This window comes from Stigmatopora argus, chromosome 12 (assembly GCF_051989625.1).
Source record: "Stigmatopora argus isolate UIUO_Sarg chromosome 12, RoL_Sarg_1.0, whole genome shotgun sequence".
Taxonomy (NCBI): Eukaryota; Metazoa; Chordata; class Actinopteri; order Syngnathiformes; family Syngnathidae; genus Stigmatopora; species Stigmatopora argus.
The window spans coordinates 17836362-17848876 of record NC_135398.1 but is presented as its reverse complement, the minus strand read 5'-3'; the positions used below and the strand labels follow the sequence as shown (position 1 = coordinate 17848876).

At 43.0% G+C, this 12515-nt stretch overlaps 1 protein-coding gene across 5 annotated transcripts in view; it reads right to left on the bottom strand.

Annotated features, from left to right (window-relative positions):
- The window catches only part of rgs11 (regulator of G protein signaling 11), a 91284-nt gene that overhangs the window by 40057 nt on the left and 38712 nt on the right, over positions 1-12515 (bottom strand). For all 5 annotated transcript variants that reach the window (XR_013304065.1, XR_013304064.1, XM_077614364.1 and 2 more), the window contains exons 4-6: positions 9066-9172; positions 8900-8951; positions 5707-5765 (exon numbers count right to left, since the gene is read on the bottom strand). Coding sequence is in view for 3 of the 5 variants with exons in the window: in XM_077614364.1 (XP_077470490.1) it covers positions 5707-5765; positions 8900-8951; positions 9066-9172 (218 nt within the window). In the remaining 2 variants the exon portion in view is untranslated. The remainder of the gene's footprint in view (positions 1-5706; positions 5766-8899; positions 8952-9065; positions 9173-12515) is intronic.

The following is a 12515-nucleotide window of genomic DNA, read 5'->3' as shown; positions in this document are numbered from 1 at the left end:
TGCAAAACAATTTCGGTTTGGTTTCTAAGGCCCCGCGAAAATGAATATAATACAAATAGACACGCTTACGAAGCTCAGTACAAACTTCAAGCCATCACTTATGCAGGGGAACATGGGAATAGAAGTCCGTAACTATCACTTATTTAGGTATTTTGCCGAGTAAACACAGCTTATGGAGAAGCACCACCAATTTCGTCATACGCAGTTTCTGGGTGTGATGACAAGTAGGCTTTTTTGTTGTTGATAATGACGACAGGGCCTATGTCCGATGTCCGAATAGAGCAGCCGCTAGTTACGCCAGTATTTGCGAATGGATTGTGGCCGCTTGGACGAACGTGTCTGCTTGCACTGTTGTTAAAGGCGCTAACAGCAGATGCTTCAAAACCGCTGGACATCGGCATCAACACAGCTTTACGAAGGGTGGCAGGCAGCTCGGGCTAGTTACGCCACTATTTGCGAATGGATTGTGGCCGCTCTGACGAACGTGTCTGCTTGCACTGTTGTTAAAGGCACTAACAACAGATGCTTGAAAAACGCTGGACATCGGCATCAACACAGCTTTACGAGGGTGGCTGGCAGCGCCGGGCTAGTTACGCCACTATTTGCGGATGGAGTGGCCGATTGGACGAACGTGTCTGCTTGCACTGTTGTTCGGGCTTTTGCCAAAGCCGACACATCTTTTCGAAGAGTAGGAGGCAACGCCGGGCTAAATACGCCACTATTTTCGAATGGATTGTGGCCGCTTGGACTAACGTGTCTGCTTACACTGTTGTTCGAGCTTTTGCCAAACCCGGGATCATTTCTGTGGAGCCACATGGCAATGACAGTGACTCTGACAACGAAGAGAGAGAACCCGGCGTTTTTGATGAATCATTTGGACAATTGTTCAATTCGGACACAGAAAATGAGGATGGATTTGTGAGTGATAATTGATCAAAAAACGTGAGTACATTGTAAAATGGCTAAATAAAGTACAACCAAACTCAGTTTTGTTTCCGTTGCCTTTTTAAAAACGTGTTTTTAGCGTGTGTCCATATGTTTAAGGTTGTGTATGTTTTGCCATGCCTGGCTGCGCCTTTAAATGCGGTGCGTCTTGTGTGTGTGTGTCAAATACAGAAATAGCACTCGTTACTGACACTGCACCTTTAAATGCAGTGCGCCATATAGTCGTGAAAATACGGTACTTATTTATGTTTTTACTGGGAAAACGTACTTTATGGAGTAGCACCACCAATTTCTTTATACGCAGCTGTGTAAAATGACAATAAAGGCTTTTGACTTTTGGCTTGACTTTGACTTCCATCAGCAAGGACATTGAAGATGAGACATGGCTGGGTCTTTCAGCATGACAATGATCCCAAACACACAGCCAGGGCAATAGAGGTGTGCCTTCCTAATAAGCATTTCAAGGTCCTGGAGTGGCCTAGCCAGTCACCAGATCTCAACCCATAGAAAATCTGTTGAGGGAGTTGAAAGTCTGTGTTCCCCAATGACAGCCCCAAAACATCACTGCTCTAGAGGAGATCTGTATGGAGGAATGGGCTAAAATACCAGCAACAGTGTGTGAAAAGCTTGTGAAAAGTTACAGAAAACGTTTGGCCTCCATTATTGCCAACAAAGGGTACATAACAAAGTATTGAGATTAACTTTTGGTATTGATCAAATACTTATTTTCCACCATGATTTGCAAATACATTCTTTAAAAATCAGACAATGTGATTTTCTGTTGTTTTCCACATCCTGTCTCTCATGGTTGAGGTTTACCCATGTTGACAATTGCAGGCCTCTCTAATCTTAAGTAGGAGAACTTGCACAATTGGTGGTTGACTAAATTCTTATCTGCCCCACTGTATCTAAACCAAAACTATTTCGATAGCAAAGCATTGTTTTCTTTAATTTGTTTGTTCTCATCATTGTTATTCATTTCATGAGACTTCCATAAACTACCAACAGACTAGTAACATAACATGTATCTGAATCTTCAGACAAGCAAGTAAAAAAAACTGGGTACATTTAAAACAAAAAACAAAAAAAAATGTCTGGCTGCGTTTTTTTTTCCAAGTCGGGAATACATTTAGTTAGACCTCTTTTTAGGAAAGCCATTTCAGCCAGCAGGGAATTCAATCTATACATTTAAGGTGTGGTTAAGGCTTATAGATCGGAAACTTTTACAGGTTGGATCAATCTGATCCCTTAACTACTGTATTTACCCGCATATAAGCCGCCCAGGCGGATCAGCCGCACCCTGAAAATTGCCTTAAATGTTTTTAATTTTACAAATTCTTACGTATAAACCGCCCCACTGAGTCCCAATTTTCTCCCCCATTTCATGGTTTTAATAGGCCGTACAAATGTGTTACTTAGAAGGGAAAATCTTAAGAAAAATTATCACAAGTAGTATTTCTGAGATACTGTATGAATCAAAAGCACATTATTAGGGTCAATATCATAAGGAAGTTAATATGCCTGTCTTTGTAAATGCAAAATAACAAATTACTCAATTTGAAAAAATCAATATGTCTATCTTGATGAGAACCTGATGCTTTCTAATTACAGAAATTATAGTTTTCTTACCAGAAGTTTAAGATGTTGTGGAAGCCATATTGCTTCTAAGGTCAAAATATCTTATTTCTTTTGATGGTTCATATTACCAGAGCTGCCAACTACTCCAGAATTTCAAGAGTTTACCCGGAAATGAAATGCAAACTCCGGACTCCGGACAACCTTCCTAAACTCCGGAAATCCCCAAAAATTGTCACCCAATTTTTTTTTAAGCAACCATTTCAGAAAAGTACCAAATTTCCAATTTAAATGCCTCAAAATTCAATCCATCGCTACGCCTTTGCCATCTTCATTCAACTGCACTGTAAACCAGGATAATTCGGTAACGAGAGTGCATTGTGAATCATCCGGTTTTATAGTTCTGATGAGTGATTTGTCTTGTGCAACTTCAGCGCATATCGATTTCGCTTGAAACACATTCCCTCTGGATAAACTCTGTATATGGGACAAGGATAAACCTGAAATGGGGCCGACGGAGGTTGGCAGATCTGTATTACTCCAATAGTTGTCACTTTCTAACAAGAAATAAACCCCCCAAAAAATCAATGTGGAATTTTATTTCAAAATCAAGGCTACTCGCGTCTGGCCAGTCAGAGCACTTTTAACTAGGTTTAGATGGCAGCGCTCTAAGTAAGATGGCTGCCCCGGGACCTAGGTAAGATGGCTGTGCCCCAAGTGAGCAGTGAGGGGAACGTACGTTTTTTTCACGTTTTATGCATATACAGTTGTGGTCAAAAGTTTACATACACTTGTGAATAACATAATGTCATGGCTCTCTTGAGTTTCCAGTTATTTCTACAACTCAGATTCTTTTTCTGATAGAGTGATTGGAACAGATACTTTTTTGTCACAAAAACATTCATGAAGTTTGGTTCGTTTATGACTTTAATATGGGTGAACAGAAAAAAGTGATCAAATCTGCTGGGTCAAAAATATACATTCAATAGCCCTAATATTTGGTAACATGTCCCTTGGCCATTTTTACTTCAATTAGGCGCTTTTGGTAGCCATCCACAAGCTTCTGGCAAGCTTCTGGTTGAATCTTTGACCACTCCTCTTGACAAAATTGGTGCAGTTCAGTTAAATTTGATGGCTTTCTGACATGGACTTGTTTCTTCAGCATTGTCCACAAGTTCTCAATGGGGTTTAAGTCAGGACTTTGGGAAGGCCATTCAAAAACCTTAATTCTAGCCTGATTTAGCCATTCCATTACCACTTTTAATGTGTGTTTAGGGTCATTGTTCTGTTGGAACACCCAACTGCGCCCAAGACCCAATCTTCGAGCTGATGACTTTAGGTTATCTTGAAGAATTTGAAGGTAATTCTCCTTCTTCATTATCCCATTTACTCTCTGTAAAGCACCAGTTCCATAGGTAGCAAAACAGCCCCACAGCATAATACTACCACCACCGTGCTTGACGGTAGGCATGGTGTACTTGGGGTTAAAGGCCTCACCTTTTCTCCTCCAAACATATTGCTGGTGATTGTGGCCAAACAGCTCGATTTTTGTTTCGTCTTATCTTTGTCCATGTGATCAGCAGCAAACTTCAGTCGAGCCATAAGGAGCAAGGGCTTCCAGCTTGCACGGCAGCCTCTCAGTCCATGGAGATGCAAAACACGCTTGACTGTGGACACTGACACCTGTGTTCCAGCAGCTTCTAATTATTGGCAGATCTGCTTTTTGGTGAATCTCGGTTGAATTTTCACCCTCCTGACCACTTTTCTCTCAGCAGCAGGTGATAGCTTGCATTTTCTTCATGATCGTGGCAGTGACAAAACAGTGCCATGCACTTTATACCTACAAACAATTGTTTGCACTGTTGCTCTTGGGACCTGCAGCTGCTTTGAAATGGCTCCAAGTGACTTTCCTGACTTGTTCTAGTCAAGGATTCACTTTTTCAGATCCATGCTGAGCTCCTTTGACTTTCCCCTTGTAGCGTTTGTGGGCGTTTGCATCCAATGAGCCCTATTTAAATGGCCTCAGAGAAGTCACCAGCTGTAGTCACTCATAATCACTCACAAGAAGTTAAGAGGCCATGCTCTGAAGCTCATTTCACTGACAAAACTTTCTAAGTCACCAAAATTGCTAATTTGTGTTGCTGTATGTATATTTTTGACCCAGCAGATTTGATCACTTTTTCTGTTAACCCATAATAAAGTAATAAAAGAACCAAACTTCATGAATGTGTTTGTGACAAAGAAGTATCTGTTCCAATTACTCTATCAGAGAAAAATCAGAGTTGTAGAAATAACTGGAAACTCAAGAGAGCCATGATATTATGTTCTTCACAAGTGTATGTAAACTTTTGACCACAACTGTACATAGAGGAAATTCCTGACGTGAATGACAACAGAATGCTGGTGTTAACGCTTGGAAAATAAACTGAAGCCATGGATCGAACACAATTTAACAGCTTTGCTAACTGATTGCTAACGGAATGCTCGCAGATTGCTAACTGATTGCTAACGGATTGCTAACGGATGGCCAACATTGTAGTTCGGATAGGCAGCGTAGCGAGTTACAATGGATTGTGAATGACTGAGCTCAAGTGTTGGCCAGCACTGTTGTTCGAGCTTTCGCCAAAGCTGGAAGTAAGTTCCCAGAATACACAACTCTGACTGATAGTGGAGCCTAGCATGTTGCACGCCAAACTCTTTATATCAGTGTACCTTTTACCTCAATAAATCATTATCAAACTTAGTTTTGCTTATGCTGTCTTTAATAAAACACACGCTAGCGGCTAGCCTAACTTACACTAGCAGCTAGCATAACATATGCTAGCGGTTAGCATAACATACACTAGCGGCTAGCATAACATAAGTACGCTAGCGGCTAGCATAGCATACACTAGCCTAGGGTTATGTTAGCGCCCTTTCTGAAAAAGTGTCAAAGTATTGAAAAAAAACTGAAAATATACCCAAAAATGAAACTGCGCCCTATCAAACGGTGCGTTTTATAGAATAAAATACGGAAAATTAATTTAGGCTCTAATCCAACTGTTACAACATTTTTAAAAGCAGGAAATAGCTTATATTGTCCAAACCTATCTTCTATCTTAATTAAATTGTTGATTTACTTTGCTAATTATAATACAAAGTTGTGGTTCTAAAATACAATTGCATAAACCAATGTATATATCTTACCTTTTCATATTCCATCAATTCTCCTTGTTTTCTGATGTTATTTTTGGCCAAGTAGATTGCTGATGGCAAGACAAGACAAATGAAAGGTAAAACTGACAAAATAGTGATCAATAATGAATCATTACATAATTAAAATCATGCAAAGAATACCTTTATGTGAGCATAATTTCTCATATCATGACAATTATAGCACCATAGTAATCACATAGCAGAATAGTGTTAATGTGGCCTTACTCATCTCTCATTTTCTAAACCACTTTATCCTCGTTAAGGTCGCTGGAGCTAATCCCAGCTGTCTCCGGGCCAGAGGTGGGGGACACCCTGAATCAGTGTCCAGCCGATCGCAAGGCACAAGGAGACGGACAACCATGCACATGCACACCCATACCTTGGGGCAATTTAGAGTGTCCAATCAGCCTACCATGCATGTTTTTGGAATATGGGAGGGAACTGGAGTACGCGGAGGAAACCCACACAGGCCTGGGGAGAAGATGCAAACTCCACACAGATGGATGTGACCTGGATCTGAACCCATGACCCCAAAGCTGTTAGGCCAACGCGCTAACCACTCGCTCCACTTTGGTCGCGTGTGATTATTTATATGTACTATATATTGATTTTCTATGTGTCTGCTTGTTTGTTGTTGCATCCATAGACTCAGCAAGTGGTGCGACTTGGCGCTGAACGTCTCCCAAAAACAATGAATTCATCCTGGACTTCAGACAGAACAAGCTTGCTTTACTCTGCTGACCTCTCTTGGACTACTTATTTATTGATTATTTATTTGTCTTTCTGTTGTTATTTGTGCACTATGTGGTGAAAGCTTTAAACCTCATTATACTTGTATAATGACAATAAAAGCATTCAATTCAATTAAATTCGATAAAACTGTTGCTTTAACCAATCAGATTTCGAGTTGACGACACCAAAGCCTTCTCGCAAGCGTAGGGAAACATCAGTTTTCACAAACTATGAAATGCTAGTGATAAATGTACTAGCCAGAGCTAAAAAAAAAACTAGCGAGCTGCACAAGCAAATACAGTCATACATCTACTTACGAATGGCTCTAGGTGTGAAATGTCCAGGTTATAAAACTTTTTTATATTCAAATGAGTGCCTCGAGATAAGAAAAATATCCAGGTTACGAAAACCCCCAAAAAGTACATCCATTCGTTATCCGTTATTTTATTTTGAAAATATTGTCACGGATGCATTGATTCTCACTTTAGAAGCTCTCTCCTCTATACTGAGCTCTCATTGGCTGTCTCACAACAACCACTGTTTAAATATTCTCTCGTGTACTTTTGACCGCCGTTCGTTTTCACAGAGTCATGACAGTCTTTTGTTTTTAGTTTTTCCAACTGTGGATAAAGCAGCTGCTTCTGTTTATATCATGCTTGTCCTCTTACAGAAATCATATTAAAAAATATATATATTTCTCTCTCATTATTTTAAAAAGCCTCAGGGAGCCATTAGGGCAGTGTTAAAGAGCCACAACTGGCTCCAAAACCTATGGTTGCCAACACCCACTAGGCCGCGGGCTTAAATATTCGTGAACTTTGTCATCAGGCTACCGGTCTCTCAAGAAAACACCACGATTCTTACTATGGTGGACCGCTTTTCCAATATGCCCCTCTCCATCGCTCTGACTTCACTCCCAACAGCCAAACAAACAGTGGAGATCATGATCACCCATGTCTTCAGGACCCATGGATTCCCAAATGACATTGTCTCCGACCAGGGGCCCCAGTTCGTGTCCTGCTTCTGGAGAGATATTTGTCGCCTCATCGGAGGCAAAGCCAGCTTGACCTAGGGCTACCACCCTGAGTCCAACGGTCAGCCCGAACGCCTCACCCATCAGCTTTCTTGTGTCCCAGAACACCGCAACATGGAGCGAACCCATGGTCTGGGGTGAGTATGCCGATAACATATTGCCTAATTCAGCCACAGATTTTTCTCTGGTTAAGTGTGTTTTTGGTTATGATCCCCCTATATTTGCAACTCAGAAACTTGAGGCTTCTGCTCATATCATGATCCGCTTTGGTTGGTGTATTTGGCGACAGCCCGACAGGTGCTGCTTCGCCAGGGAGACAGGGTCAAGAAAGCAGCAGACCAAAATCGGCATCCAACAGCTGGTTTAGAGGGTCTGGCTTGATGCAAGGGACATGCCCCCCGAGGTGCCCTCCAAGAAGATGGTGCCTCGTTTTGTTGACACGTTACAATATCCAAGCTGTTCGTAACCGCCTGCCGTACACCCTTAGAGTTCACCCCACCTTCCACGTCAGCAAAGTCAAACCTGTTGTTGTGAGTCCGGTTGGGGTTGGCAGTATCTGGTGGACTGGGAGGGGTTCCAGTCCCAAGTAGAGACATTTGGTCCAATCCCGGTTCATTTTGAACCCCAGTCTGATTTCTACTTTTCACTGGCATCATCCTGACCAGCCTAGACCGTCAGGTAGCTGGTCCTCGGGGGTGGTTCTGTCACACTGTGGTGAGGTTGTTGGCCTTAGTTCCTGTTTTGAAATCCTTACCCTCTTCCTCTTCATTGCAGAGCATTTGCCCTTCCTCAATTCATCCATCCATCCACCCATCCACCCATCCATATCTAGGGGCAATTTAGTGTTCAAGACTCCACTGCATGTTTTTTGGGATGCGAGAGGAAACCAGAGTACACAGAGAACATGCAATCTCCACACAGGTAGCTCCGGACCTGGGATCGAACCCTCGATCTCAAAACACACTAACCACTCTCACACTGGGGCGCCAGGTTTGAACAATAAAGAACATTTTATGCAAAGAGCAACTCTCCATCTGAGTCCTGTCCCAGTCTACCCGTGATGTCAGTGTATTTCACAATTGGAAGGTTGTGTATTCCCCACCCAGAAGATCATAAGTAGACCTGAGCAAGAAACGGATACTGCCAAATGTGTGTGGGATGCTTTGCGCTAGCATGAAAATAATTTTATGATAGCATGTGTCACACCTTGATAGGCTTGTCACATAATTATTTACTGTTTTACTTTGAAGGTGTTGCCATTCACATTTCAGAGCACTAGCCCTTCCTTATGAAATCCTTAATCACTGAATGTTTTTGTGTCTCACAAACTGCTGCTCGAGTGTCTTTGTCTTGTCTTCTGTCTGCTGATGCGTCACACAAACCTTCACTTTGTTTCCTATAATTTCAATCTTCAATTACCATAATCTATTTCAGAGGCTGGCCACCGAGTACTCGTCCAGAAGTAGGGCGTCTGAAAAAGAGTTTGTTTGTAGTTTTAATACCCAATCAAGTCACTAACTATGTTTTATTCAAATGAATCCATGTTTTGGTTGACAAAATGTGCATACAGTTTAAGAAAAAATACCTGGAAGCGGTAGGGTGAATCATCAGGACGCAGCACAGGCGACCGGGGCTCCTTGAGTGGGTAAATATAGCCAAACCTCAGCAGCATGCCTCCAAGATGCAGACACTCTGGAGGATTAACAAATATAAAATAATGCCTTTGATGATTTTTTTTTTCAATATTAGCCCTCCAGTTATAAAAAAAAATCCAGGTAAACTTTTCAGGGATAATCATTAGCCTATTTGACACTAACAAACATGCTCATCACACCATTGCATCAATAAGAATGATGTTCTCCATATCTCACCCCCTCATAAATGAGTTTTAGCCAAAATTTTGTCTTGCATTTTTTCTTCTGATAGAAATACTGCAACACTAACCCATGATGCAACTGTCGTTTTGCATCAGATGCGTTTTCTTAATTTTTTTATTATTTAAATGTTTAAAAAAAATCTATTCTCCATAGATCGCAATATCTCATCTCATCTCATTTTCTGAACCGCGTTATCTACATTAGGGTCACGGGGGGTGCTGGAGCCAATCCCAGCTGTCTCCGGGCCAGAGGCGGGGGACACCGTGAATCGGTGGCGAGCGGATCGCACTGGACAAGGAGATGGACAACCATGCACTCTCACACCCATACCTAGGGGGAATTCAGAGTGTCCAATCAGCCGACCATGGATATTTTTGGAATGTGGGAGGAAACCGACGCAAGCCCGGGGAGAACATGCAAATTCCACACAGATGGACATGACCTGAATTTAAACCCAGAACCCCAGAGCTGTTAGGCCGACGCGCTAACCACTCACTAAAACAAGGCCACATAGATCGCAATATTGCACACTATATTTAAACTCCTATTGGTACGTTCTCGAAATCAAAACATCCGTTTATACCAGGTTTGGGAACCTAGATGGCTACGGTCACTGTGGAGAAGACCATACAGGTGTACCCAAACCGGAAACTGTGGATGACCAGCCAAGTCCGATCACTCTTCCAGGCCTGAGATGCAGCCTTCAGATTCAGCGATAGGACACTGTACAGCACAGCTCGCGCCAACCTGAGGAGACGCATCAAGGCCGCTAAAGCAGACTACAAGCTGAACATAGAAGGGCAACTTGACAACCCCGAATGATGTGGCAGAGCATACGGACCATCACCAACTACAAGGGCCAAGCTGTGACTCATGCGGACTCAGATCAAAAATCAAATCAAAAGCCTTTATTGTCATCATACACAGCTGCGTATAACGAAATTGGTGGTCCTACTCCACAAAGTGCGACCCAGTAAAAAAAACATAAATAAGTAATATAAAAACATAAAAAGTCACATCCTGGCAAGGTAAATTCTAAGATATTGCACATTGTTATTGCACACCCCAAAGTTATTGCACAGAAGGGATTGTGTGTCCTGCTAACGCAAGATCAGAGTCCTGATGGCTGTGGGGAAAAACTGTCCCTAAGTCTATTTGTCCGTGCTTTGTGAGACCTGTAGCGTCTGCCAGAGGGCAGCAGCTGGAACAGGTTGTGACCAGAGTGGTATGGGTCCCTACCAATGTTCCCGGCTCTGCTGAGGTAGCAAGGGCTGGCAATGTCATCCAGTGAGGGCAGAGAGCAGCCAATGATTTTCTGGGCGGTGCTGATCTTTCTGTGCATGGCTTTTCTGTCTTCTGCCGTGCTTCCAGGATACCACATGTAATGCAGTATACCAGGATGCTCTCCACAGTGGCTCTATAGAAGGTTACCAGAAGCTTAGTGTCCAAGTTTTTCTTCCTGAGTACCCTCAGGAAATGGAGTCGTTTCTGGGCCTTCTTCACCACTGCCGTGGTGTTGGTAGACCAGGAGAGCTTGTCCGATACGTGGACCCCCAGGAATTTGAAGGACTGGACCCTGTCTACTCACACTCCATTTATGAGGAGTGGGGCCAGATCTGTGCTGCGTTTGCGAAAGTCCAGGATTATTTCTTTATATTTCCTGGTGTTGAGTGTGAGATTGTTCACCAAACACCACGAATACAGTTTGTTGACCTCATCTCTGTAGGCAGACTCATCCCCCCTGAGATAAGTCCGACTACAGTGGTGTTATCAGCAAATTTGATGATGGAGTTAGAGTGGTGGGTCGGTGTGTACAGTCGTATGTGTACAGGGAGTACAGAAGAGGACCCAGTACACAGCCTTGAGGGGAGCCAGAGCTCAGTGTAATGGAGGAAGAGAGGTGGGGACGGTTGGTTAAGAAGTTCTTAATCCAGCAGCAGATGGAAGAGGATAGTCAAAAGTGGGAGAGTTTGTCAGCCAGAATGTCCGGTATTTTAGTGTTGAAGGCTGACCCCAGTCAGCTTATCAGCACAGGCTTTGAGCACCTTTTCAGATACTCAGTCAGGGCCAGCAGCTTTCCTGGTGTTGACAGTTCACAATACCTGACTCACTTCATGTTCCTGAAGCCTCCGGAGTGCGGTGTATGAGGGGGTGAGGGACAGGCAGAGATGGTCGGATCCAGCAAGTTGAGGGAGGGGTGTGGCTCTATAAGCATGTTTGATGTTAGAACAAACATGGTCTAGAGTTTTATCTCCTCTGGTGTGACACTTCACGTACTCGATAAACTTAGGCAGAACAGTCTTTAAACATGCTTTGTTGAAGTCACCGGCGACAATAAAGACTCCATCGGGGTGGTCAAGCTGCTGTTTGTTTACAGTCGCTAGCAGGAGGCTATTACAATGAAAATCGTTAGCTCTCTAGGTAGATAGAAGGGCCTGCCAAGAGCTCTAAATCAGGGGAACAGTGAGTTTTAATGATCCTACTGTTGCAGCACCAGTTGTTGTGTATGTACACGCAAAGCCCCCCCCCCCCTTGCTTTTTCTGGATTCTGTCGTTCTTGAAGCTTTAGTGTATGCGGCGCTCGCAGAGGAGCTAAACAACTTTGAGTCCCAAGCCTACCCCCAGTCACACCACCTCAACCTCCAGTACATCCCACACCAAGCTAGGGAAAAAGCGTCACCCCACTCTCTGTGGAGGTAGTGAATGAGAGATGTGTGCTCCATGCAGTCAACCCCTGGAAGGCCACAGAACCGGATGGAATACCAGGCAAAGTACTTCAGGCCTGGGCTGACCAACTAGTACCAGTCTTCACAGACATTTTCAACCTTTCCTTAGAACAAGCCCAGCCTGTCTGAAATTGGTCACTATCATCCCAGTACCCCAAAAGTCACCCGCTGACAATCTAGGCAACCACCGCCCAGTAGCTCTCACACCAATCAAGCAAGATTAGTCCTGATACACATCTGGCCCGCCGCATCATTTTGTGCGGCCAGAGAAAATAAAACAGTGCCGACTTTCTGTTTTAGGATCAAATTCAAATAAAGGTTATAGATGCATTTTATATTTCCTGAGTTTCTCCTTTTTAAATCAATAATTTAAAATTATTAATTATTTTTTTTCTTTTTGTGTTTTTAGTTCAAAAAACAATTTGTAAAATC